Source organism: Symphalangus syndactylus, chromosome 22 (genome assembly GCF_028878055.3).
Source record: "Symphalangus syndactylus isolate Jambi chromosome 22, NHGRI_mSymSyn1-v2.1_pri, whole genome shotgun sequence".
Classification (NCBI taxonomy): Eukaryota; Metazoa; Chordata; class Mammalia; order Primates; family Hylobatidae; genus Symphalangus; species Symphalangus syndactylus.
The window spans coordinates 35,385,999-35,407,375 of NC_072444.2; the positions used below are offsets into that span (position 1 = coordinate 35,385,999).

At 61.7% G+C, this 21,377-nt stretch overlaps 3 protein-coding genes across 12 annotated transcripts; 1 reads left to right on the top strand and 2 right to left on the bottom strand.

Moving 5' to 3' along the window:
- Positions 1-194: 194 nt before the first annotated feature.
- On the bottom strand, positions 195-4,239 carry CPTP (ceramide-1-phosphate transfer protein). 6 transcript variants are annotated; one of them, XM_055261251.2, is made up of 4 exons: positions 3,916-4,231; positions 2,029-2,225; positions 1,382-1,821; positions 195-462 (listed from the first exon to the last, which is right to left on the bottom strand). In XM_055261251.2, exons 2-4 carry the CDS (start codon positions 2,148-2,150, stop codon positions 251-253), a joined length of 774 nt encoding a protein of 257 aa, XP_055117226.1. In that variant the 5' UTR covers positions 2,151-2,225; positions 3,916-4,231; the 3' UTR covers positions 195-250. The 6 variants fall into 6 exon arrangements, 5 of the variants coding, with proteins under 5 accessions (XP_055117226.1, XP_055117225.1, XP_055117228.1 ...); XM_055261250.2 differs by having other exon boundaries at positions 3,423-4,231; XR_010118809.1 differs by having other exon boundaries at positions 365-462; positions 1,248-1,821; positions 3,916-4,232.
- Positions 4,240-4,294: 55 nt separating this feature from the next.
- Positions 4,295-18,241, top strand: INTS11 (integrator complex subunit 11). 4 transcript variants are annotated; one of them, XM_055260895.2, is made up of 17 exons: positions 4,295-4,440; positions 7,936-8,033; positions 8,500-8,573; positions 9,504-9,732; positions 14,275-14,373; positions 14,455-14,489; positions 14,891-15,029; positions 15,437-15,501; positions 15,907-16,096; positions 16,236-16,319; positions 16,709-16,798; positions 16,884-17,046; positions 17,133-17,240; positions 17,327-17,388; positions 17,460-17,602; positions 17,678-17,807; positions 17,901-18,241. In XM_055260895.2, exons 1-17 carry the CDS (start codon positions 4,413-4,415, stop codon positions 17,964-17,966), a joined length of 1,803 nt encoding a protein of 600 aa, XP_055116870.1. In that variant the 5' UTR covers positions 4,295-4,412; the 3' UTR covers positions 17,967-18,241. The 4 variants fall into 4 exon arrangements, with proteins under 4 accessions (XP_055116870.1, XP_055116873.1, XP_055116874.1 ...); XM_055260896.2 differs by lacking the exon at positions 4,295-4,440 and adding an exon at positions 6,464-7,134; XM_055260898.2 differs by lacking the exons at positions 8,500-8,573; positions 9,504-9,732 and having other exon boundaries at positions 4,336-4,440.
- PUSL1 (pseudouridine synthase like 1) lies at positions 18,031-21,116 on the bottom strand. Of its 2 annotated transcripts, XM_055260901.2 has the most exons (8): positions 20,958-21,084; positions 20,706-20,763; positions 20,406-20,593; positions 20,074-20,223; positions 19,826-19,996; positions 19,013-19,067; positions 18,768-18,930; positions 18,147-18,510 (listed from the first exon to the last, which is right to left on the bottom strand). In XM_055260901.2, exons 1-8 carry the CDS (start codon positions 21,032-21,034, stop codon positions 18,461-18,463), a joined length of 912 nt encoding a protein of 303 aa, XP_055116876.1. In that variant the 5' UTR covers positions 21,035-21,084; the 3' UTR covers positions 18,147-18,460. The 2 variants fall into 2 exon arrangements, with proteins under 2 accessions (XP_055116875.1, XP_055116876.1); XM_055260900.1 differs by lacking the exon at positions 18,768-18,930 and having other exon boundaries at positions 18,031-18,510; positions 20,958-21,116.
- Between the last annotated feature and the right edge of the window lie 261 nt (positions 21,117-21,377).

Below are 21,377 nucleotides of genomic sequence, written 5' to 3' on the forward strand. Positions count from 1 at the left end.
GCACACAGCAGCCCTGCCCCCAAGGCTGGCCTTTTCTCAGGGCGTTTGTTGAGCCCTGGGGCTGACACAGCCCCCGAGCCCAGCAGTGGGGCCTCAGCTCCCTTGGAGTTAGGTGCACCCACCTCAGCTGTGTCCCTGGGGTGAGGGCCCTCGCTGGGTGCCCCTGTGTCCCCCTGCGGGAATCAGGCACCCAGTGCACCCCAGCGTCTCCCTCCTGGGAGGCTGTGTGATTTATTGATGTTGGAAGACATTACATGGGTTGCACTCCGGAAGCTCGCGCGTCTGCTGGGTCGTGGGGGCCGTCCCTCTGCCACCCCGAGGTGCTGGGGTCCACTGCGAAGAGCCAGTGGCCAGGCCCCAGGCACTGGATGGTGGTTGGGCTGGTTGTGGCTGTCTGATAGCCGTTGGCTGGGCCACAGGGTCCAGACCCTCCTGTTCCATGCCCCGCGGGTCTCCTGGGCACTGTGGGGAGGGGACATCAAGGGATGGGGAGAAGGGACACAGCATTTCACTGGGTGTAGTGGAGTCCCGGCTCCTGGGGCCCTTGGGCCGTGCTGTGCAGACCCATGGCCATTGCGGGAGGTGGCCTGCTGCATCCCTCGGGGAAGTGGTGCCATGCAGGGGCTGTCCCAAGGGCGGGGACTTCCTGGGCCCTTCTGTGAGGAGCCTTGGTCTCAGCTTCCGGCTGTCCTGCCCCCAGTCTGCCTGGCACGCTGAGAGGCAAACAAGGCAGGAGAGGCGGGGAGAGCCCCACAGTGCCCAGACTGCCGTTGGGGGTTTCTGCCAGCCAGGGCATGGAGGGGACTGAGTACCCTGGGCTCAAGGCTGCCCACCTGGGCAGACACGGAGTCCTAGGCATGGGCCTAAGATGAGGACACGTTGGCTGGCAGAAAGGAGAAAGGATGGAGTCTCCACACCCCGGGACCTGTGACTTCACCCAGTCACCCAGGTTCGCAGATCCGCCCCGCAGCCTAGGGGGTGGCGAGCTTTCGGGCTCTTGCAGGCCCGGCCCTCACCCCTTCCTGCTCTGCTCTGCACCCTGGCGCGGCCTGGCTGGGCACGTGTTTAACAGGCTGAGGGGGAGCCATGGCTGAGGCATCTTGTTCCGGACTGAGAGGGTGGGCCTCTTCTGGGCTGGTTGCCACCTTCTCTGTCACAGTCTGTGGTTCCTAACAAACTCAGCTCATAGGGGCGACAGTGGATCTCCTGTTCCTGCGGCGCCCAGAAAGCTCTGCTATGGGACTCACCGCGGCCCAGATCTGCAGCAGGAAAGCCGGTGTGGCCCTGGCTTCCCGCCCCTAGGGCAGGTCCAGCAGGGAGTGCTCGGCGTAGAGCTTCTGGGAGACGTTGTAGACGCGCTCGATGAAGGGGAGGGCCTCACCTAGCATCTGCACGGCCTGCTCCGGGGGCCCCACGTTCATGGCCTCCAGGAAGACCTTGCGTGTGGGCAGCGCGTAGAAGGCCACGGTGACGGTGCGGCGCACGATCCAGGGGTGGTAGGCGGCCAGTGAGGCGTTGTAGGAGTCGGCGCAGAGCACGGAGGTACGTGCGTCCTCAGGGCTGGTGCGTAGGCCCTCCAGGAACAGCTGCAGCCAGTGCAGGGCGCGGTGCAGGCGCAGCACGGTCCGGCAGCCAGACTCGGGGTGGTGGGAGCGGCACTCCAGGTCCACCAGCCGGTTGCTCAGCTCGTGGGCCACCATGGCCTGCAGGCTGCGGTAGTGCTCGCTCTGCGGGCCGCCCCTGAGGCGCTCCATGATCTGCAGCTTGGAGACCACGTCCTTGGAGATGAATGAGAAGATGGTGCCCAGGCTGTTCAGAAACCTGTGGAAGGGAGCCGGGCTCAAGTCCTTGCCCAGGCCTGGGGCAGCCAGCCTGGGGTGCAGGGACACTGCCCAGCCTCCGGGGGCTCACACCCATCTGGAAACGGGTAGCAAAGCTGGTGGGGACAGGCAGTCGGGAGGCAGATGCCACATATGGGACTCGGGCCAGGTTAGCACCCACCTCAGGAGGCAGCCCCGGCGCACGCACCTGACCAGGCCCTTCCAGCTGGCAATGTAGGGGTCCAGCAAGACCTCTTCCTTCTCATCAAGACACTGCTTGAAACTGACCAGGACGACTTTCAGATTGAAACCTGTCTCTGAATCATCCATTTTTTGATAGGAACGGAAATACAGTAGGGCTGGGGGGCTGTGTCGCTGGGGTCAGCTTGCTCTGTGGCTCATTTTCTGTGTGTGGAGAACAAAATAGCTGCAATCCCATTGCTGCTCACTGAACACTCATGCCCCTCATGGAGCTTCCTCCCAGGAGCCGCCTGGCTCTGCTCCCAGCCAAGCCGCAGGCTCTCAGGCACACCACCCTGACCCGCCCCTGACCTTGGCACAGCCTCTCCTGTGGATCAGGCCACTGACTCCGCATCAGTCCCTGACCCCGAGAGTGGCGCCCTCTGGCTTTATCAGACCACTAGGCCCTGCTGCCTGCAGCAAGTGTCTCTGCTGGTGCTTTCTTGTTTGTTTCTCTCTCTAGATGCTGTATCTGTTTTTACCAACTGGAGAAATACTAAGCCCCTGCTGACAGCCAAGCACTGCTCTAGGCACCTGGGTGCATGGGGAGTGCAAGCAGCCATCTGGGATGGGGTCAGATGACAACAAAGACAGGAAGTTCTGAAGTCGTAGACAAGGAAACAGACACAGCAGAAAGCAGAGATGGGTGGGGCCGGCAGTGGGGGGATGCTGCCGGGCAGGCTGCCCCATCTTCCTCACTGCTACATCCCCAAAAGCAGAAGAGAGGCTGTAGGGCTGGCACTTGCTGGATGGATGGACACGTGTTTTCACTCCTGTTGCTGAAACTACACATCCCACACGGATGGGTTTTACCACTCTCAGAAGATTGCCACTAGGCCCTTGTACTAGCCCTAGGGAGCCTTCCACGAGTGGCCCAGGCCCTGCTCTGGATTCTGCTGGGATTCACATAGTCAATCCACAGACATCCAGGCACCCATGCTTTGTGTGAGTGTCGCCAAGCACCCTTGCCCTGTCTCGCCGGATGCCCAAGGGCCTGCACCTGCTCTGCGGAACCTGAGACTCAGCTGCATTCCACCTCTACCAGGAAGAGGGCCTGGGGGTTCCTAGGCCTGTTGGTGCTGGGATCCTGGCCTCCCTGGCTGCAGGGACTCCAGTGGTGGGGGAGGGGGAAGGGCACCCAGCTGTGGTGAGAGCTCCTGGCCAGAAGCAGGTGGGCAGGTTGCTCAGCGCCCTAGGACTGGGCCCTTCATCACTAGGGAATGTGGGCTGCAAGCCCTGCCCAGCCCATGGCCCAGGCTGCTGGAGTGCTGGTGCCCGGAGGGTGCTGAAGCCTTGCCCTGCAGGCCCCACAGGTTGGGTTATGTGCTTGGCACCAGGCGGAGGCCCCAGATGTGAGCTCACCGGGCTTCAGGTGTGGGGGATGGCTGCTCCTGGGCCTCAGAAAGATGGAGTCCCATAGACGTCCAGCATGCCCCTCCCCTCCTTGGGGCTTCATTTTGTCCACTGAGAACATGGTCTCTGAGGCTCTGGGGTTTCCTTCTTGGTCACCAGATATTCTGCGGGCCTTGCCTTCCTGCCCAGATTCGAGCCAGTGGCAAACAGAAGCTGCCAGGAGCCTCTCAGAGCTGTAGCTGGTGGCTCGGAGACAACAGGAAGGGCAGTGGCTGTGCAGGAGGCGGGCAGCTTGCCAGACTAGGAAGGTGACCCAGGGCACCTACAGGCCTTTCCCAGGGCAGCCCACCGGCCCAAGGTCAGGGCTGGCGCGAGGGCGGCCTGAGCACACAGCCCGGTGGCTGACAGCAGGCTGGGGGGCCAGCAGGAGACGGGGCCCCCATGGCGCCCCAGGTCTTGTGGGTGGGACCAGACCCTGTCGAGCGAGCGCTACGAGTCTCACCTGGGAAGGGGGCTTCAGATGGCACCGGACTGGATGGGCACCGGTTCGGGTCCCTGCTCCACCGAGGGGCCCAGGAAGGGGCGGAGGCCCGGGGTGGTGTTGGGGAGGGGCCGACCTGAGCCACGACTCCGTCCTGCGCGGGAGCCGGGTCCTCGGCCGCCCGCCCGCTCCGGCCCTCTAGGACGACGTCCCCTCCTGCTCCCGGCCCCTCGGCGACTTCCGGACTCTGCCGGTTGGGTTGGGCAGGTGCGGCCGCGAGCCCGAGCCGCTCACCTGGGCCGTAGCCGCAGTCCGGGCCCCGCCCTTTCCCGCCGCCCCGCCCCGCCCCGCCCCGCCCCCGCCCGCCGCCCTGATTGGTTGGATGCCGCCCAATCAGGAGGCCCGGCGCGCCGACCCGCGTTTCCGGCTAGCGCACCGGAATTTGCGCCGAGGTGGTTGCGTCTGCGCAGTGCATCACCGCACGCGGGGCTCGCGGGTCCGGGAGCGTGGCGGAGACGATGCCTGAGATCAGAGTCACGCCCTTGGGTGAGTGGGAGCCGCCGGGAGGGCTGTGGGGCGGGCTCCGTATGCGGCTCCGGGCGGGCTGGGCGCCCCGCTCCCTCCCTTTTCTCGTGGAGCCGGGTGTGCGCCGCGGGCGTCCTCCGGTCTCCTCCTCCCCGCTCGGGACCTGGTGGGAGCCGATAGGCGGCCTAGTCCCTGCACCCCGGGCCTCAGGCAGTGACGCGAGAACGCGAGCCCCGAGGTTCAGGCGGCCGTGAGGGGACGTCGCAGATGGGGCCGCGGGGCCTTCGCGCTCGCTGTGCGCTTTCGTCGGTGCGTTGACCTCCCTGTGCCGCGCGCTGCCGCCTCCAGCCCCACCAGCCCTTCACTCCCTTAGCCCCTCAGCCCAGCAGATCCTCAGCCCCTCAGCCCCTCAGCCCTCCAGTCCTCCAGTCCCCCAGCCCCTCAGCCCAGCAGACCCTCAGCCCCCCAGCTCCCCAGCCTCTCAGCCCCCCAGCCCCTCAGCCCCTCAGTCCCCCCGCCCCTCAGCCCTCCAGTTCCTCAGCCCTCCAGTCCCCCAGCTCCTCAGCCCAGCAGACCCCCCCAGCCCCTCAGCTCAGCAGACCCCCAGCCCCTCAGCCCCCAGTCCAGCAGACCCTTAGCCCCCCCCAGGCCCCTCAGCCCCCCAGCCCCTCAGCCCCCCAGTCCCCCAGCCCCCCAGCCCCGCTTCTGCCGTCTCACCTCTTGCTTTCTGTCCACCACCCTTTGTGCTCACACCCGAGTTACAGTCAACTCTCAGTTCAGCTCTTGTTCTGTCTGATTTATGCAACACAAAAAAAAATAGCAAAAAACACAAACGTATACTCCTAAAAGCCCTAGCAGGCTGGGCACTGTGGCTCACGCCTGCAATCACAGCACTTTGGAAGGCAGAGGTGGGAGGATCGCTTGAGCCCAGGAGTTCAAGACCAGCCTAGCCAACATGGCAAGACCCCATCACTCCAAAAAAAAAATGCAAAAATTGGCCGGCCGTGGTGGCGTGTGCCTGTGGTTCCAGCTACTTGGGAGGCTGAGTTGTGAGGATCGCTTGAGCCCAGGAGGTTGAGGCTGCAGTGAGCCATGATTGTGCCACTGCACTCCAGCCTGGGTGACAGCAAAACCATATCTCAAAAAAAAGTCCAAGTTCTAACAGTATAGAACAATGCGAAGAAGGAAAAAATTAGTCAAAATCCAGGGTCTCAGAAACAGCTGGGGGGACATGGTGTTGGTGGCCAGTCATCTTGATGTCCTGAGCGTTTTCCACACGTGCCTGCCCTGTGCTGTCCTGGAACCTGGTCCTTCCACCAGGCAGGGGGTCGAGGGCACCTTCCAGCACAGACACCGGGACGGGATTCCATGTCCTTCCCCACGGCGTGAGTGCTTCTTCGGAGGGTGACCCCCGCCCCGGTGTGGACACTGTGCTGTGAACACCCCTGGCCTGTGCACACCCCACGGCATTTTGCAGCTGTTTGCGTGGGCCCCACTGCCCTCCCCTGCTCTCTGGGGCCTCCGTGGGGTCCTCCCAGCCTGCCCCTTTCCCATTTGGCCTCTTGGCTGCCTGTTCTGCCCACTCCCTGGATATCTGATCTTTCTCATCTTCCATGTGGCTTCAGTTACCCCTAGTCTGTACCTGAGTATATTTTTAAGGTCACCTCAGCCAAGATATCGTCAAAGCAGAAGTCCTGTTTCACCACTTCTCTGTGCCAGGAACTGCCTCGGGCTCCGTGTCCGTGCTCACTGGACCACTGCTGTGTCTTTGGGGTCACTCCCACGCCCTAGCCTGTGTGTGGCTACCCCCCCCTCGCCGCCGGTCCCCCTACCTGCCCTGCCCGTCCCTCCCCCTGGCTGGTCCCCCCACCCGCCCTGCCCATCCCTCCCCGCCGCTGGTCCCTCTCCCCAGCCCTGCCTGTCCCTCCCCACTGCTTGTCCCCCCTCCGCCCGCCCTGCCTCTCCCTCCCCTGGCCTGTCCCTCCCCCCCACCCTGCCCGTTCCTTCCCCCACCCTGCCCATCCCCCCTACCATGCCCATCCCTCCCCCCACCCTGCCCCTCCCCTCCCCTGCTCAAAAGTTGGCTTCTCAGGGAGCACTTTCCTCTCATGGTTCTGGAAGTTTTGAGGCTTCCTCATCCTCTCACCTTGCTCTTTTCTGTCACAGTAACTTCGTCTGGCGTGCTTGGGGTGTCTTGTTTACTTGTCTGCCGTCTCTCTCCTTGCAGACAGGGATACCTCCTCCTGTCTTCTGAGCCCTGTCCCCTCCTGTAGCTCCAGGCTCTATTCCCGCACCTCCGCTGTCCAGGCTGCCGCTTTTCTCCCTGGGATCGCTGTGGGTCCTGTCAGGAGGCGGGACTGCCAGTACCTTAGGACTGGGCTTTGGATTCAGAAAACCAACCCGGGCCCCACGCTTCGGGGCCGTGTGCCACAAGTGCCTCTGTGGCCTCAGGTCCTCGGCCATGAAGAGGGGCAGCCCTCTGTTCCCACAGATGCCAGAGGGCCTCTGTGAGCCTGGCGTGGCTTGGGGTAGGAGATGCAGAGAGGGGAGACAGCTGAGACCCTGCTCTCAGAGAGCTCACGCCCAGTGGGGGCAGGAACAGGCCTGGAAGCGAACCTGAGACCCCCATCTGTGGCAGGCAGCCCCTCAGCTGTGGCCCCGTCATCCTGATGTGTGGTGCTGGCTTTGGACACTTCACGTGGCTGGCAGGGGGAGGTGGGTGGGATTCAAGGGGAAAACTGTTCACTGCCATCAGACTCCCGCCCAGGCGCAGTCTGTGCAGGGGCCGTGACCCTTTCCTCGCAGGTCCCCAGGCCACATGAGGGGGCTGAGTGTGCCTTGGCTGGCCAAGGCCTCTGGCTGGAGCAGCTGGGCAGGGCTGTTTGGCTGTGAGGAGTGTGGGAGGGCTGCAGATGAGGGTCTGTGTTGGGGGCTGCATGGTGTGTAGTGGTGTGAGGCTTGTGTTGCCACGCTGGCCACGCTGGACCACTGGCACCGTGTTCGCTATGGCATGGCCGAGGCTGTATGGTGTCCCTCCACAGCTGCACCACCAGGGGGCACCCAGTGCCAGCACTTAGGCACTCAGTCCCTTGCCTGCCTGGGGAAAGATCCTGGAGGAGGCGGCCTCATTGGTTTGCAGCTCTGCCGAGGGTCCAGCCACAGCCCAGGAGTGACTCTGACTGAGGCGTTGGCCCCACAGAACAGCCCTTGTCTCTTTTGGGGGCTGAGGACCACAGCACGCCAGCAGGCCGCAGCCACCTTGAGAGGCCAGGGGAAGCTGGCGGGGGAGGGCGTGTGGGCTGCCGGCCTCCACCCTGGACATGGTGGCATGGGGCATGGTCCCCTGTGTCCCCCTTCCTGTGAGTAGTGGTGGCCCTGCTTCTTGGCCCTCGGGTCTGTCCACACAGCAGCCTCGGTCCAGTTTCCTCAGTGCACTGGGGTCCTGCAGAACTTGGGGAGGCAGCGCTGGGGGTGGGGGGGTGCAGCAGTGACTCTCGTCTGCCCTCCCTCGAGTAGGGGCTGGCCAGGACGTGGGCCGAAGCTGCATCCTGGTCTCCATTGCCGGCAAGAATGTCATGCTGGACTGCGGAATGCACATGGGCTTCAATGATGACGTGAGTCCCTCGGGCAGGAGGCCCAGAGGCCAGGAGAGCCGGCCATCCAAAGCTGGACCCTGGGCCTCAGAGCCGGGACAGTGGGGTGGTGGGCAGCAGTGGTTGTGCTTGGACGGCTGCACCCTGTGGGGAGCAGAGATGGGTGGGCCTGGCTGAGGCGAGCCCCTGCATGGGGGGGGGTCCCCCTGTGCTGGCGCTGGGCCCCTGCCCCGGGGTCCTGTAGGCTGGGCTCAGTGAGACCCTGGGCTCAGCTTCCAGCTCACATCTGTCAGTGAGGTTGGGGGTAACCTCAGCCCCTCCGGATGCTGTGAGCAGCCAGGGGTCCTGATGCTACCTGCGGGGTGGGAGTGCCCAGCCTGAGTCTGCACATAGAACCCCCTTCCTGGGGGCCCCTCCCTGGGACATGGGTGGCCCCAGATGCTGGCTGGAGACCACTGCACAACCTGAAACCCCACGTCCTTCCCAGCGACGCTTCCCCGACTTCTCCTACATCACCCAGAACGGCCGCCTGACAGACTTCCTGGACTGTGTGATCATTAGGTGGGTGCCCGTTGTAGGCCTTGAGGGTCCCATGTCTGTGCCTGTGGGGCTTGGGCCCCCTTACTTGGTCTCGGCAGCGTTTGGCAAGGGGCCTGCGCCATCCTTGATCCTCGGGGCTTCTAGGCCCCAGGATCTGCTCCCTGCCTGCCTTACTGGTCACACACATGGCCTGGTTTCTGTCTGTTCTTCCGGCCCTGCCCTCTGAATCCTGCCCTCTGAACCCTGCCCTCTGAACCCGGCCCTCCAGGCTTCACCCTTTCCGATGCCTTCACTGTCGCAGGATCTTTAAACCCCACTGTCTTGTTGGTGATTCCAGAGTCCCGAGTCTGCCCTGACTCCAGTCTTTAGGGTCCAGCAGCTCATGACCCGCTGGTCTGGGTGGCCTTGTCTGGACGGCCACAGCACTCCTGCTGGCCCCCCTGCCCTGCCCTGTCCTCCCCAGCAGCCACGCGGCCCGTGAAGCCTGGAGAAGCCCCCTCTCCGGAGGCAGCATCCTCAGCTGCCCTTGAGCCCCTCGTGGTTCTTCTCAGACACGGTGGGGTCTCCAGTGCCTTCTTGGGGCTTGCCAGGCACTGCCCTCGCCCTCGGGTCTGTGCCACCGTCACCTGCAGCTCCACTCAGCCTGTCCTGACTGCCTGAAAACCCAGCGGCTCCCCCATGCACGGTGGCCTCAGCAGCTTTGCATTGTCTTGCGAGCGTGTCGCCGTCACTGATATGTCCAATTTCCCGTTCGCTTACTACCTTTCTAGACTTTGAGACTGAAAGTTCCAGGGAGACAGTTTTGTGTTTGCTCATTCCTGACTCTTCAGTACTCGGGATGGGGCCTGGTGCACAGCAGGCGAATGAAGGGGCCAGTGACCCACAAGCCCAGAGCAGGGGTGAAGGCTGGGGCAGGGTGGGCCCAGGCTGACCTATGCTGTGTCCCCCTAGCCACTTCCACCTGGACCACTGTGGGGCACTCCCCTACTTCAGCGAGATGGTGGGCTACGACGGGCCCATCTACATGACCCACCCCACCCAGGCCATCTGCCCCATCTTGCTGGAGGACTACCGCAAGATCGCCGTTGACAAGAAGGGCGAGGCCAACTTCTTCACCTCCCAGATGATCAAAGACTGCATGAAGAAGGTGGTGGCTGTCCACCTCCACCAGACGGTCCAGGTCAGGTTCCCAAGGCCACAGACGGCATAGTCACTTCCCACCCCCACACCAACCATGCCCTCCGCCCGTTCTTTTTTTTTTTTTTTTTTTTTTTTGACGGAGTCTCGCTGTCGCCCAGGCTGGAGTGCGGTGGTGCAATCTCGGCTCACTGCAAGCTCCGCCTCCCAGGTTCACGCCATTCTCCTGCCTCAGCCGCCCAAGTAGCTGGGACTACAGGCGCCTGCAACCGCGCCCAGCTAATTTTTTTTTTTTTTTTTTGTATTTTTAGTAGAGACGGGGTTTCACGGTGGTCTCGATCTCCTGACCTCGTGATCCACCCGCCTCGGCCTCCCAAAGTGCTGGGATTACAGGCGTGAGTCACCGCGCCCAGCACCCTCTGCCCGTTCTACACAGTCTCTGGAAGGTTGGGGCCTCAGGGTGAGCCCACCCCACCTCACTCTTGGCGTCCAGCACTGTGGGGACGCCAGGAGGCAGCAGCTCGAGGACACGGGTCCCAGACCAGACTGGGCGCTGTCCCGGGAGAGCATGCGCAGGGTGGGGGTGTGCCCCGGCCTACGAACCCATCTGGCTCTGTCCGAGCGGCATTGAAATGGCCAGAGTGGGACAGGCTGGTGCTCTCAGAGCGCTCGGAGCTGCCAGAGACTTGCTGGAGCTCCCGGGGCGTCACCGGGCAGGGAGGCAGGGACCAGAGGGGAGATGGGCCAGCTCTGGAGGGTGCTTGGTTCTGGGTGTGGGTCAGGGAGGAAGTGAGGGTTAAATAAGCGAGTGACAGGTGAAATTCCTTTTCTGACAAAGATTATGGGTTTGTCTGTGTCTCGTTAGAGTTTCTGGGTATTGCTTTTGTATTTCTTTTTTTTTTTTTGAGACGGAGTCTCGCTCTGTCACCCAGGCTGGAGTGCAGTGGCGCAATCTTGGCTCACTGCAAGCTCCGCCTCCCAGGTTCACGCCATTCTCCTGCCTCAGCCTCCCGAGTGGCTGGAACTACAGGCGCCCGCCATCTCGCCCGGCTAATTTTTTGTATCTTTAGTAGAGACGGGGTTTCACTGTGTTAGCCAGGATGGTCTCGATCTCCTGACCTCGTGATCCGCCTGCCTCGGCCTCCCAAAGTGCTGGGATTACAGGCGTGAGCCACCGCGCCCGGCCTCTGCTTTTGTATTTCTTATATCAGGTACCTATGTATTTTGGGACATTTTATTTTTCCGATTGAACTTGTCAAAATGAAGTATATTTATCTTTTTTGTTGTGAAACTTTAATTTTTTTTTTTTTTTTTTTTGACAGGGTCTCACTTTGTTACCCAGGCTGGAGTGTGATCTTGGCTCACTGCAGCCTCAGCCTTCTGGGCTGAGGTGATCCTCCCACCTCAGCCTCCCAAGTAGCTGGGACTACAAGCATGTGCCCCTACGCCCACCTAATTTATTTTGGTATTTTTTGTAGAGATAGGGTATGTGTTGCTAAGGCTCTCAAACTCCTGGGCTCCAGGGATCCTTCCACCTCAGCCTCTCAAAAGTGCTCGGATTACAGGCATGAGTCACCACGCCTGACAACTCCCTCAGTACATTTTAAACTCAGAAAGACATGACTTCTAATGCCTGGTGACACCAACATTTGCTTAGTTTTATTTATATGTTTATTATTTTTGTTCTGCTTCCTGCATTTTTTCTACTTTTTACTTGGGATAATTTGCCTTTTGCCTGAAGAATATGAGTGTGGGTCTGCTGGTGCTGAATTCTGTCAATTTTTATTTGCCTTGGCCAGGCGCGGTGGCTCACGCCTGTAATCCCAGCACTTTGGGGAAGCCGAGACAGGCGGATCACGAGGTCAGGAGATCGAGACCATCCCGGTTAACACGGTGAAAACCCGTCTCTACTAAACAAAATACAAAAAATTAGCTGGGAGTGGTGGCGGGCACCTGTAGTCCCAGCTACTTGGGAGGCTGAGGCAGGAGAATGGCGTGAACCTGGGAGGCGAAGCTTGCAGTGAGCCGAGATCGCACCACTGCACTCCAGCCTGGGAGACAGAGCGAGACATGAGACTCCGTCTCAAAAAAAAAAAAAAAAAATTTATTTGCCTGCAAATGGATTTACTTTACCCTCGTTTTTGAAGGACTTTTTTCCCCTTAGGTGTGTAGGATTTTAGGTTGACGGTATTTTGTCTCTGCACTTCGCAAACATCATTCTCTCTATCTCTGGGCCTGGGTGGCCCGTAGGGTCTGGGCGCAGGCCATGGTTTTTGGTGCTTGCGCTCCGATGGGCTGACGTGTATCCTCAGCCTGTTCAGAGTTTGAGACCTCTTGGATCTGTGGCTTGAGGCCTTCATCACGTTTCTTCCAGTGTTGTTTCTTCCAGTGTTGTTTCTGCCCCGTTCTTGCTCCTCCAGGGGCCCCAAGAGCCTGACGTTCAACCTTTTGAAACTCCGTTATCCGTTTGTCTTTCCTGTTTCCTGATGGATATTCCCTCTGGTGTCTTTCAGTTCATGGATTCTCTTTTCTGGTTATATATCACGTGGTGAATTCATCTGTTGAATTCTTTTTTTTTTTTTTTTTTTGTGAGATGGAGTTTCGCTCTCGTTGCCCAGGCTGGAGTGCAGTGGTGCGATCTCGGCTCACTGCAACCTCCGCCTCCCGGGTTCAAGCGATTCTCCTGCCTCAGCCTCCCGAGTAGCTGGGATTACAGGCGCCCATCACGCCCGGCTAATTTTGTATTTTTTTTTTTTTTTCCTTAGTGGAGACGGTGGTTTCACCATGTTGGTCAGGCTGGTCTTGAACTCCTGACCTCAGGTGATCCACCTGCCTCGGCCTCCCAAAGTGCTGGGATTACAGGAGTGCGCCACTGTGCCCGGTCAAAATTTTGTTTTCTTTTTTATTTTTGTTTTTATTTTTTTTGAGACAGAGTCTCGCTCTGTCACCCAGGCTGGAGTGCAGTGGCGCAATCTCGGCTCACTGCAAGCTCCGCCTCCCGGGTTCACGCCATTCTCCTGCCTCAGCCTCTCCGAGTAGCTGGGACTACAGGTGCCCGCCACCATGCCTGGCTAATTTTTTTTGTATTTTTAGTAGAGACGGGGTTTCACCGAGGTCTTGATCTCCTGACCTCGTGATCCGCCCGCCTCGGCCTCCCAAAGTGCTGGGATTACAAGCGTGAGCCACCGCGCCCGGCCTCAAAATTTTGTTTTTAAATGAGCCCGGCGTGGTGGGTGCTTGCCTATAGTCCCAGCTACTCGGGAGGCGGAGGCAGGAGGACACTTGAGTCCAGGAGTTTGAGTGAGCCATGATTGTGCCACTGCAGCCTGGGTGATTGCCCCACCCTGTCTCTCAATTTTTTTTTGAGATGGAGTCTCGCTCTGTCGCCCAGGCTGGAGTGCAGCGGCGTGATCTCGGCTCACTGCAACCTCCGCCTCCTGGGTTCAAGCAGTTCTTCTGCCTCAACCTCCCGAGTAGCTGGGATTACAGGCTTGCACCACCGCACCCGGCTAATTTTGTATTTTTAGTAGAGACGGGCTTTTTCCATGTTGGTCAGGCTGGTCTCGAACTCCCAACCTCAGGTGATCCACCCGCCTCAGCCTCCCAAAGTGCTGGGACTACAGGCGTGAGCCACCGCGCCTGGCAAGTTTTAAATGAATAAAATAAATTTTAAAAAAGTCTAGTTTTTTTGCCAGTTTTTTTTTGACAGTCTCGCTTTTTTTGCCCAGGCTGGAGTGCAATGGCACAATCTCAGCTCATTGCAATCTCCGCCTCCTGGGTTCAAGTAATTCTGCCTTAGCCTACTGAGTAGCTGGGATTACAAGCCCCCACCACCATGCCCAGCTAAGTTTTGTATTTTTAGTAGAGACAGGGTTTCACCATGTTGGCCAGGATGGTCTTGAACTCCTGATTTCAGATGATCTGCCCACCTTGGTCTCCCAAAGTGCTGGGATTAAAGGTGTGAGCCATTGCGCCCAGCCCAGTATTCTTTTTGTTTTTTTCGAGATGGAGTCTCGCCCCGTTGCCCAGGCTGGAGTGCAGTGGCGCGATCTCAGTACACTGCAACCTCCACTTCCAGGTTCAAGCGATTCTCCTGCCTCAGCCTCCTGAGCAGCTGGGATTACAGGCACGCACCTCTACAGCTGGCTTACTTTTGTATTTTTAGTAGAGATCGGGTTTCACCATGTTGGCCAGGCTGGTCTCCAACTCCTGACCTGCCTTGGCCTCCCAAAGTGTTGGGATTACAGGCCTGAGCCAGAATGTTGCCTGGCCACCAACACACTGAACCTTGTCTTTTCTCTGTCATGTATTCAAAGTCCACGCTGGAAACTCCAATTTCAGGTCCCTTCAGTCTTCTGTTTGTTGTTTTTCGTTCTTTGTCCACGTTGCCCGTCCCTTGTGAACTGGATGCTGTGTGTGAGCAACAGAGACTGAAAGGCTCAGTGCAGTGCCCTGGCTCCCTGCCCCGCCTCCCTCACTCCCCACTGCCTGCGCTCCCCGTCCCCTGCCTCCCTCGCTGCCTGCCCGTGCCTCCCTGCCCCTCTGCTGTGAGGGCACAGCCTGAGCGCAGCCCTGTCCTCCACAGGTAGACGATGAGCTGGAGATCAAGGCCTACTATGCAGGCCACGTGCTGGGGGCAGCCATGTTCCAGATTAAAGTGGGCTCAGAGTCTGTGGTCTACACGGTCAGTGGAAGGGCTTGAGGCTCGGGAGGGGCTGCCGGGGTGGGAGGCACCGTCCTCATGGCATCCTTGATCGTTCACCAGGGTGATTATAACATGACCCCAGACCGACACTTGGGGTAAGTAGACTGGGGTGTCTTTTGTCCCATGGGCCCCCCTGGAGCTCAGGACCCTTGCGGCTGTCAGGGTGCCAGCCCTTGAGCGGCCAGCCTGGCAGTGTCTCCCATGTCCTATGCGGCCCGGAGAGCTCCTTCGTTCTGGGCCCAGATGCGCGAAGGCACAGGGTCCAGGCGGGGGCCTCTGTCCCTCCTCCTCTCTCTTCCCAAGTGTCTGGGCATGTGCCTGTCTCTCCTCTCTCTTCCCAAGTGTGCTGCCCACAGCATTTTAACAGCTGGCTCTTTCCAGCCAGAGTGGCCTAGGAAGGTGGCTGGGCGTGGTACTGGGGTCCAGCTTGTCACACACAGCCCTGCAACTGTAGGGACAGTGCACTGTGGCTCACACCCCCACCCCCGTGTTCCAGAGCTGCCTGGATTGACAAGTGCCGCCCCAACCTGCTCATCACAGAGTCCACGTATGCCACGACCATCCGTGACTCCAAGCGCTGCCGGGAGCGAGACTTCCTGAAGAAAGTCCATGAGACCGTGGAGCGTGGTGGGAAGGTAGCTGCAGCAGGGGTGGGGACACGGGCCCTTGGCCATGCCAGGCAGGTACTTCTGGCAGGCTTGGCTGCCCTTGGCATGGGTCAGGGTCTCAGGGTGGGGGGGTACTGCATTTTCAGGCAGGGAGGGAGGAAGATTTGCTCAGCATTGAGAAGAAAAACTTAGAGACCCTTTCCTAGGGAGCCCCTTTTCCCCTCCTACCTCAGATCCTGACGAAGCCCTGGCCAGGCCCCATGCAGCTCCCTTCTGTTTCCGGAGAGTGGCTGGGACAGGACTGGGAGCAGATGAGAGAGGCTAAGGTCCCTATGAGGCCGCAGCTCTTGGGCACCTGGCTGTGCCCTCACTGGACACTGCCTGCTGTGTCGAGGGGCCACGTGCCCAGGGCTCCTGCCTTGTGTGTCCCTCAGGTGCTGATACCCGTGTTCGCGCTGGGCCGTGCCCAGGAGCTCTGCATCCTCCTGGAGACCTTCTGGTAGGTACCGTCAGGACAGCTCTTTCAGGAGCCCCTGGCCCGGCCTGAACACAGTCCAGTTGGTAGGCAGGCAGCCCTGTCCAGCGTACCGGTGGCATCTTGGCCCTGCTTGCTGCTATCCTGGGGAGCTGCTCGTGTGCTGTGTGACCCCAGGAGGCCTGTGACATCCCGTCAGCGCCACTGTCTGCAGCTCTTGTAGGGGTTCCTGGTTCTCTGCTGAGCCCGGCTGCTGCACGGCTTAATGGGACGTAGGCTGAGGGCACTGGCCTCCTGTGGTCGCGACCGGACTCACCCTGGCCCATGCATGGGCTGTGCAGATAAGGGTGTGGGGAGTGACCCGGCCAAGTCCTGCCCTGCAGCGTCCTCCCCTGTGGCCGCTGTGCTGACTGGGCCGGTGGTCCTCAGGGAGCGCATGAACCTGAAGGTGCCCATCTACTTCTCCACGGGGCTGACCGAGAAGGCCAACCACTACTACAAGCTGTTTATCCCCTGGACCAACCAGAAAATCCGCAAGACTTTCGTGCAGAGGAACATGTTCGAGTTCAAGCACATCAAGGCCTTCGACCGGGCTTTTGCTGACAACCCAGGACCGATGGTGAGGCCCGCGGCAGGGCCGGCCAGCACATCCACGTCCGTCGGCCTCCTGTCTCCTGCAGGTCTCTGGGCTGGGCCTGCAGTGGGGGTGGGGGGCGTTTGCTGCCCTGACCCCCCACCTGGCCCTGTGTGTCCTGTAGGTTGTGTTTGCCACGCCAGGAATGCTGCACGCTGGGCAGTCCCTGCAGATCTTCCGGAAATGGGCCGGAAATGAAAAGAACATGGTGAGGGCGTGGTGAGGTGTGGGAACCTGGAAACTGGAGGCCAGCGGGTTGTCCTTCCACCCATGCTGTCTCTGAGCTCTCGCTGGCCTGGCCTCGCACTGGCCGAGGGATGTGGCTGCTGCTGCTGCTGGGGAACGGGGGCGATGTCCGCGTGGAGCTGCTCAGTCTTTCTGTGATGCAGCCTGTCCACCTCGGGCAGAATAGCCCCAGCCCAGCCCTGGGCAGTCTTGTGCCAAAACCTGAGCCCTTTGGAGTCTGCAGCTAGGCTTGGTTGGGCGCCACTGGCAGGTGGAAACAGCTTCCAGGGGTTCAGGTGGGGGCATCCCGGGGAAGGCCTTGAGGTGCCAAGGCTGGAGTCCCCTGGCTGTGAGCTCTGTGCCTGCCCCCAGGTCATCATGCCCGGCTACTGCGTGCAGGGCACCGTCGGCCACAAGATCCTCAGCGGGCAGCGGAAGCTCGAGATGGAGGGGCGGCAGGTGGTGAGTCCTGACCGCACACTGGGCTGGCAGGGCCAAGGGGCACCTCCTGGTGGTAACCACTGTCCATGCCCCGCGGCCTCTGCAGCTGGAGGTCAAGATGCAGGTGGAGTACATGTCATTCAGCGCACACGCGGACGCCAAGGGCATCATGCAGCTGGTGGGCCAGGCAGAGCCAGAGAGCGTGCTGCTGGTGCATGGCGAGGCCAAGAAGATGGAGTTCCTGAAGCAGAAGATTGAGCAGGAGCTCCGTAGGCAGCCGGGCGGGCGGCGTGGGGCCCACCTCGGGTCAGCGTGGGCAGCCTGGTCTGAGGCTCTCTCTTCCTCCGGGGTCCAGGGGTCAGCTGCTACATGCCGGCCAATGGCGAGACGGTGACGCTGCCCACAAGCCCCAGCATCCCCGTAGGCATCTCGCTGGGGTTGCTGAAGCGGGAGATGGCACAGGGTATGCGGGCTGGGCAGGGCAGGGCGCTTGGGGCAGGCGGCTGGGAGCGGCCCTCATGTTGATGGCTTCTGCTGCCTCCTCCACAGGGCTGCTCCCTGAGGCCAAGAAGCCTCGGCTCCTGCACGGCACCCTGATCATGAAGGACAGCGTGAGTGCCAGGACAGCCTCTGGACGGGGGAGGGCCGCTGCTGCGCTCCCTGACCTGTCCCTGTCCCGCAGAACTTCCGGCTGGTGTCCTCAGAGCAAGCCCTGAAAGAGCTGGGTCTGGCTGAGCACCAGCTGCGCTTCACCTGCCGCGTGCACCTGCATGACACACGCAAGGAGCAGGAGACGGCGTTGCGCGTCTACAGCCACCTCAAGAGGTGGGCGCCCGGCCCCACTCCCCCACTCCCTTGGGCCCTGGGGGCCAGGCAGGGTCTCACTGAGCCTCCCCACAGCGTCCTGAAGGACCACTGTGTGCAACACCTCCCGGACGGCTCTGTGACTGTGGAGTCCATCCTCATCCAGGCCGCCGCCCCTTCTGAGGACCCAGGCACCAAGGTGCTGCTGGTCTCCTGGACCTACCAGGTAAGGGGTGGCCCCCACCCCACCGCGGTCAGCACAGGTGTCACCACCCCTCCCTGTCCTGCACCACCCACAGTGCTCTTGCCTCTGCCCTAGGACGAGGAGCTGGGGAGCTTCCTCACATCTCTGCTGAAGAAGGGCCTTCCCCAGGCCCCCAGCTGAGGTCGGCAACTCACCCAGCCACCACCTCTGTCCTCTCCCAGCTGGACAGACCAGGGCCTGCACTTCAGGACTGTGGGTGCCCTGGGTGAACAGACCCCACTGGTCCCATCCCTGGGGACAGAGGCCTTGTGTCACGTGCCTGTCCAGGCAGCTGTTTCCAGCTGAAGAAATAAACTGGCCTCCGGGCTGTCTTGCCTTTATTCCTGCTCCTGGGCCCCCAAATGGTTAGGGCAGGCGGTCCCAGACAGCATTTCCAGTAAAAGCTGAACAAAAGACTACTTGGTACTCTCTTCTTGGTGTACATAGCTGTGTCCTGCACTGTGCCCCATCCCGCCTGGGACGGAGACGGGTGTCCAGGGTGCTGGGTCCCAGGCAGGGAGGCTACTGTGGAGGCCAGGCAGCAGTGCTGTGGGACCCAAGCAGCTGTGACTGTCCTGGCTTGACCAGCACAGGGTTGGACCTGGTGTGGCCTAACTTTGGCTGAGTGTCCAGGGTCATCCGTGGCTCCCGAACTGTGGCCCCTGCAGAGTGCAGGAGGTAGCACCTGTGGACAGACCAGACCCTGCATCAGCCTGGGGCAAGACCAGCCCAGCACCTCCCCACCACTGAGACCACTCCCATGGCCAGGGAGTGGGCCAGCCCAGGACGGGCTGGGTTGAGGGACTGCAACCCTGGGCGGGGGGGCTCCTTCACCCCCAGTTGTCCTGCTGCAGTCAGTGGCCCCTGGCCTCCCCACCCCACACCTTGGCTGCAGCAGTCACTGGGCACATGGCAGGAGCTTCTCAAGCCTGCTTTTCTTACCGAGACTCCCATACAGCACTGACTTGAGGAATAAGCCGTGGGCCGGGGCTACACGTGTCTGGTGCTTGCCCAGGGAGTCTTGGCTCTCCAGAATCGTCTTCACCTGGGCAGGTGCCAAAGCCCCCAGCCCCACAGCCACCAGCACAGCCGTCATCCTCCGTACCTGTGACCCAGAGCCAAGACTGCACAGGGGCCTGCCCACCCTCGGCCCCACCCCCTGAGGAGGGCCCCAGAACAGTGCTCACCTGTCTATACAGGAAGGACTGGCTCTCAAACTCCAGGCTCCAGAACCGCAGCTTCCTGGAAAAACATGTACCTGTAGGTGTCTGTGGGGTAATGTCTGCCATCCCCAGCCTGCTATGTGGCCTCAGACAAGCTTGGTTCCCACTAGCTCGGCCACCAGGGGCCCTGGCTGACCTCCTGCCCCCAGTGAGGCCCACTGCAGGGGCTTAAAACCAGAGAAGCAATGCTTGGGCAAGGAGGCAGCAGGACCCTGGAGGCAGGGCAGGTAGCCTCGCCATCTCAGAGGGGCTTGCCCTGAGCCCTCACCTAGGTCCTGGTGCAGGGTCTGGGAACGTGGCTGTGCGTATGCCAGAGACCCCAGCCCTGTACCTGCTGCTCTGCCACAGGAGTCTGGGGCTGGCAGAAGTTCTTCCTCCCTTTAGGGCTCACCCCAACGGGAGGTTCTGGTCAGAAGCTGCCACCTGGTGGGTGGCCCTCTGGACAGTGCTGGGGACAGCAGAAACCACCCCACCAGTCTGGGCCAGAACCACTGGCACCAGTGAGACCTTCCAGTAGTTGCCAACATTCTTCGGTTAGTCATGGCAGGGGTTTTTCAGAGACAGGCAGCCTTCCCTGTTCTCTGCTCCCCAGCCTGGGGGGAGGGCACAGCTGGAGGCTGGGGGACGTCCAGGCCACTCCCCTTCAGCTGTCCAGGTCCTGAGGACTCCCGGCTGCCTGCGTCCCACCTCACCTTGCCTTAAAGCTGGGGGAGGTGCTGGAGCTAAAATCAGCACGTGACCTAAGGGCAGGACCACAGCCCAGGGGCCCTTCCTCACCTGCTCTCTTGAGGGGTGACCAAGGGGCTGGCCTGGCCTGGGGAAACGGAGACCCGGCGCAGCGTTCGCACGGGGCTCGGCACCGGGCTGCCAGTGGACTGGAAGGCGCTGAAGTCATGTGTGCCGAGGAGGTGCTGGGCGGCTTCTTGCATGGCGACCACATCCAGGCAGCTTCAGGGACCAGGGTGACCGTCAGGAGAGTGGGGCCGGCCTGCTTGCCCCCTCCCCGCTGTCAGGGCCACACTCACTCTGCCGGGAGAGCCCAGCATAGGTTGCGTTCGAACACTGGCAGCTCATCACGCCGGTTACAGCCAGTGGCCAGGCGGTACAGGTAGGTCCGGGACGTGGCTGCGTGGCGAGCATGGAAGTCGTTGGGCACTCGGAAGGCCCGCAGGACCCTACGGCGGCAGGTCAAGCTCACCGGCGGAACGACCCTGCCCGCCCGCCCAGGTGTCACATTGTCTCCTTCCCCCTCGAGCTCCGACCAGACAACGAAGTCTGTCCAGACCTCCAGCCTCCGCCCGCGACAGATGGAGTCGGGAAGGCACAGCCCCAGGGGCTGCTCAGGTCGCGGGCTCACCTGATGGCCGGGTGCCGCAAGTGTGTGTTGAGGGCCTCTGTCAGGACCTCGGGCGGGAAAGGCGGCCGGCCTGAGCGGCGCTGGACGTCCAGGTGCGCCGCGTTGCTCAGGGCGTGGACCCCGGCGTCCGTGCGGCTGGAGATGGTGAACCTGACCGGCTCCATGGAATTCAGCCGCTCGGCGGCCTCCTGCAGGACCGAGCCGCGGGGCGGGCGGGTGAGCGAGGCCGGACCCCGGGGACGCGCGGGTGGGGCCTCCCCCTTACCCCTCACTCGGCGTCCCGGGACCGGCTGAGCTCACCTCCAGGTAGTTCTGGACCCCGACGGCGCGCTGAGTGCCCCTGACGGCCGCGACACCGCTGCGGGCAGAGGCGAGCGGAGGTTACCGGGGGCGCCCTGCCCTAGGGTCTCGGCCGCCCTATGAGTCCAGGGCCGCTTCCTCCCCCGAACATTTGGAACCCGCGTCCAGAGACATCCGCCTGCCCGCCCGCGCCCTCCTTCCCGCCTCCGCCCGGGCCCACATGGCGCCCGCCGCTGCGCCCGGGAAACCTACTTAAAGTCGGTGCCCAAGTACTGGAAGTACACAAGGTAACGCGCGCGCACCGAGCGTGAGGCCGGGGCCGAGCTCATGGCCGGTGGCGTGGGTGGCGGCCTCCAGCGCTGGAATACTGCGCGCGCGCGCACACTGCCTGGTCACGCCCCCCCGGCCGCTCTTGCGCCTGCGCTGTCGCCCCGCCCCGGCACCGCGCCACGGCGGCCAGAGACGGGGAGCAGAGGCGGGGCCGGGCTTAGGGAGTGGCTGCAAAGTGCCGGCCCGCCGCCGAGCGCAGGGGCTCTACCTCTACCGCGGCGCCCCAGGAGGCGCGCCCGCAACCACGCGGTGACCCCGCGCTTTCGCGGGCGTTCATTCGTTCACTCGCTCATTCATTCGCCGCCGCCCACATTCCCCGAGCGCGCCCGTTGGCCGCGTTGC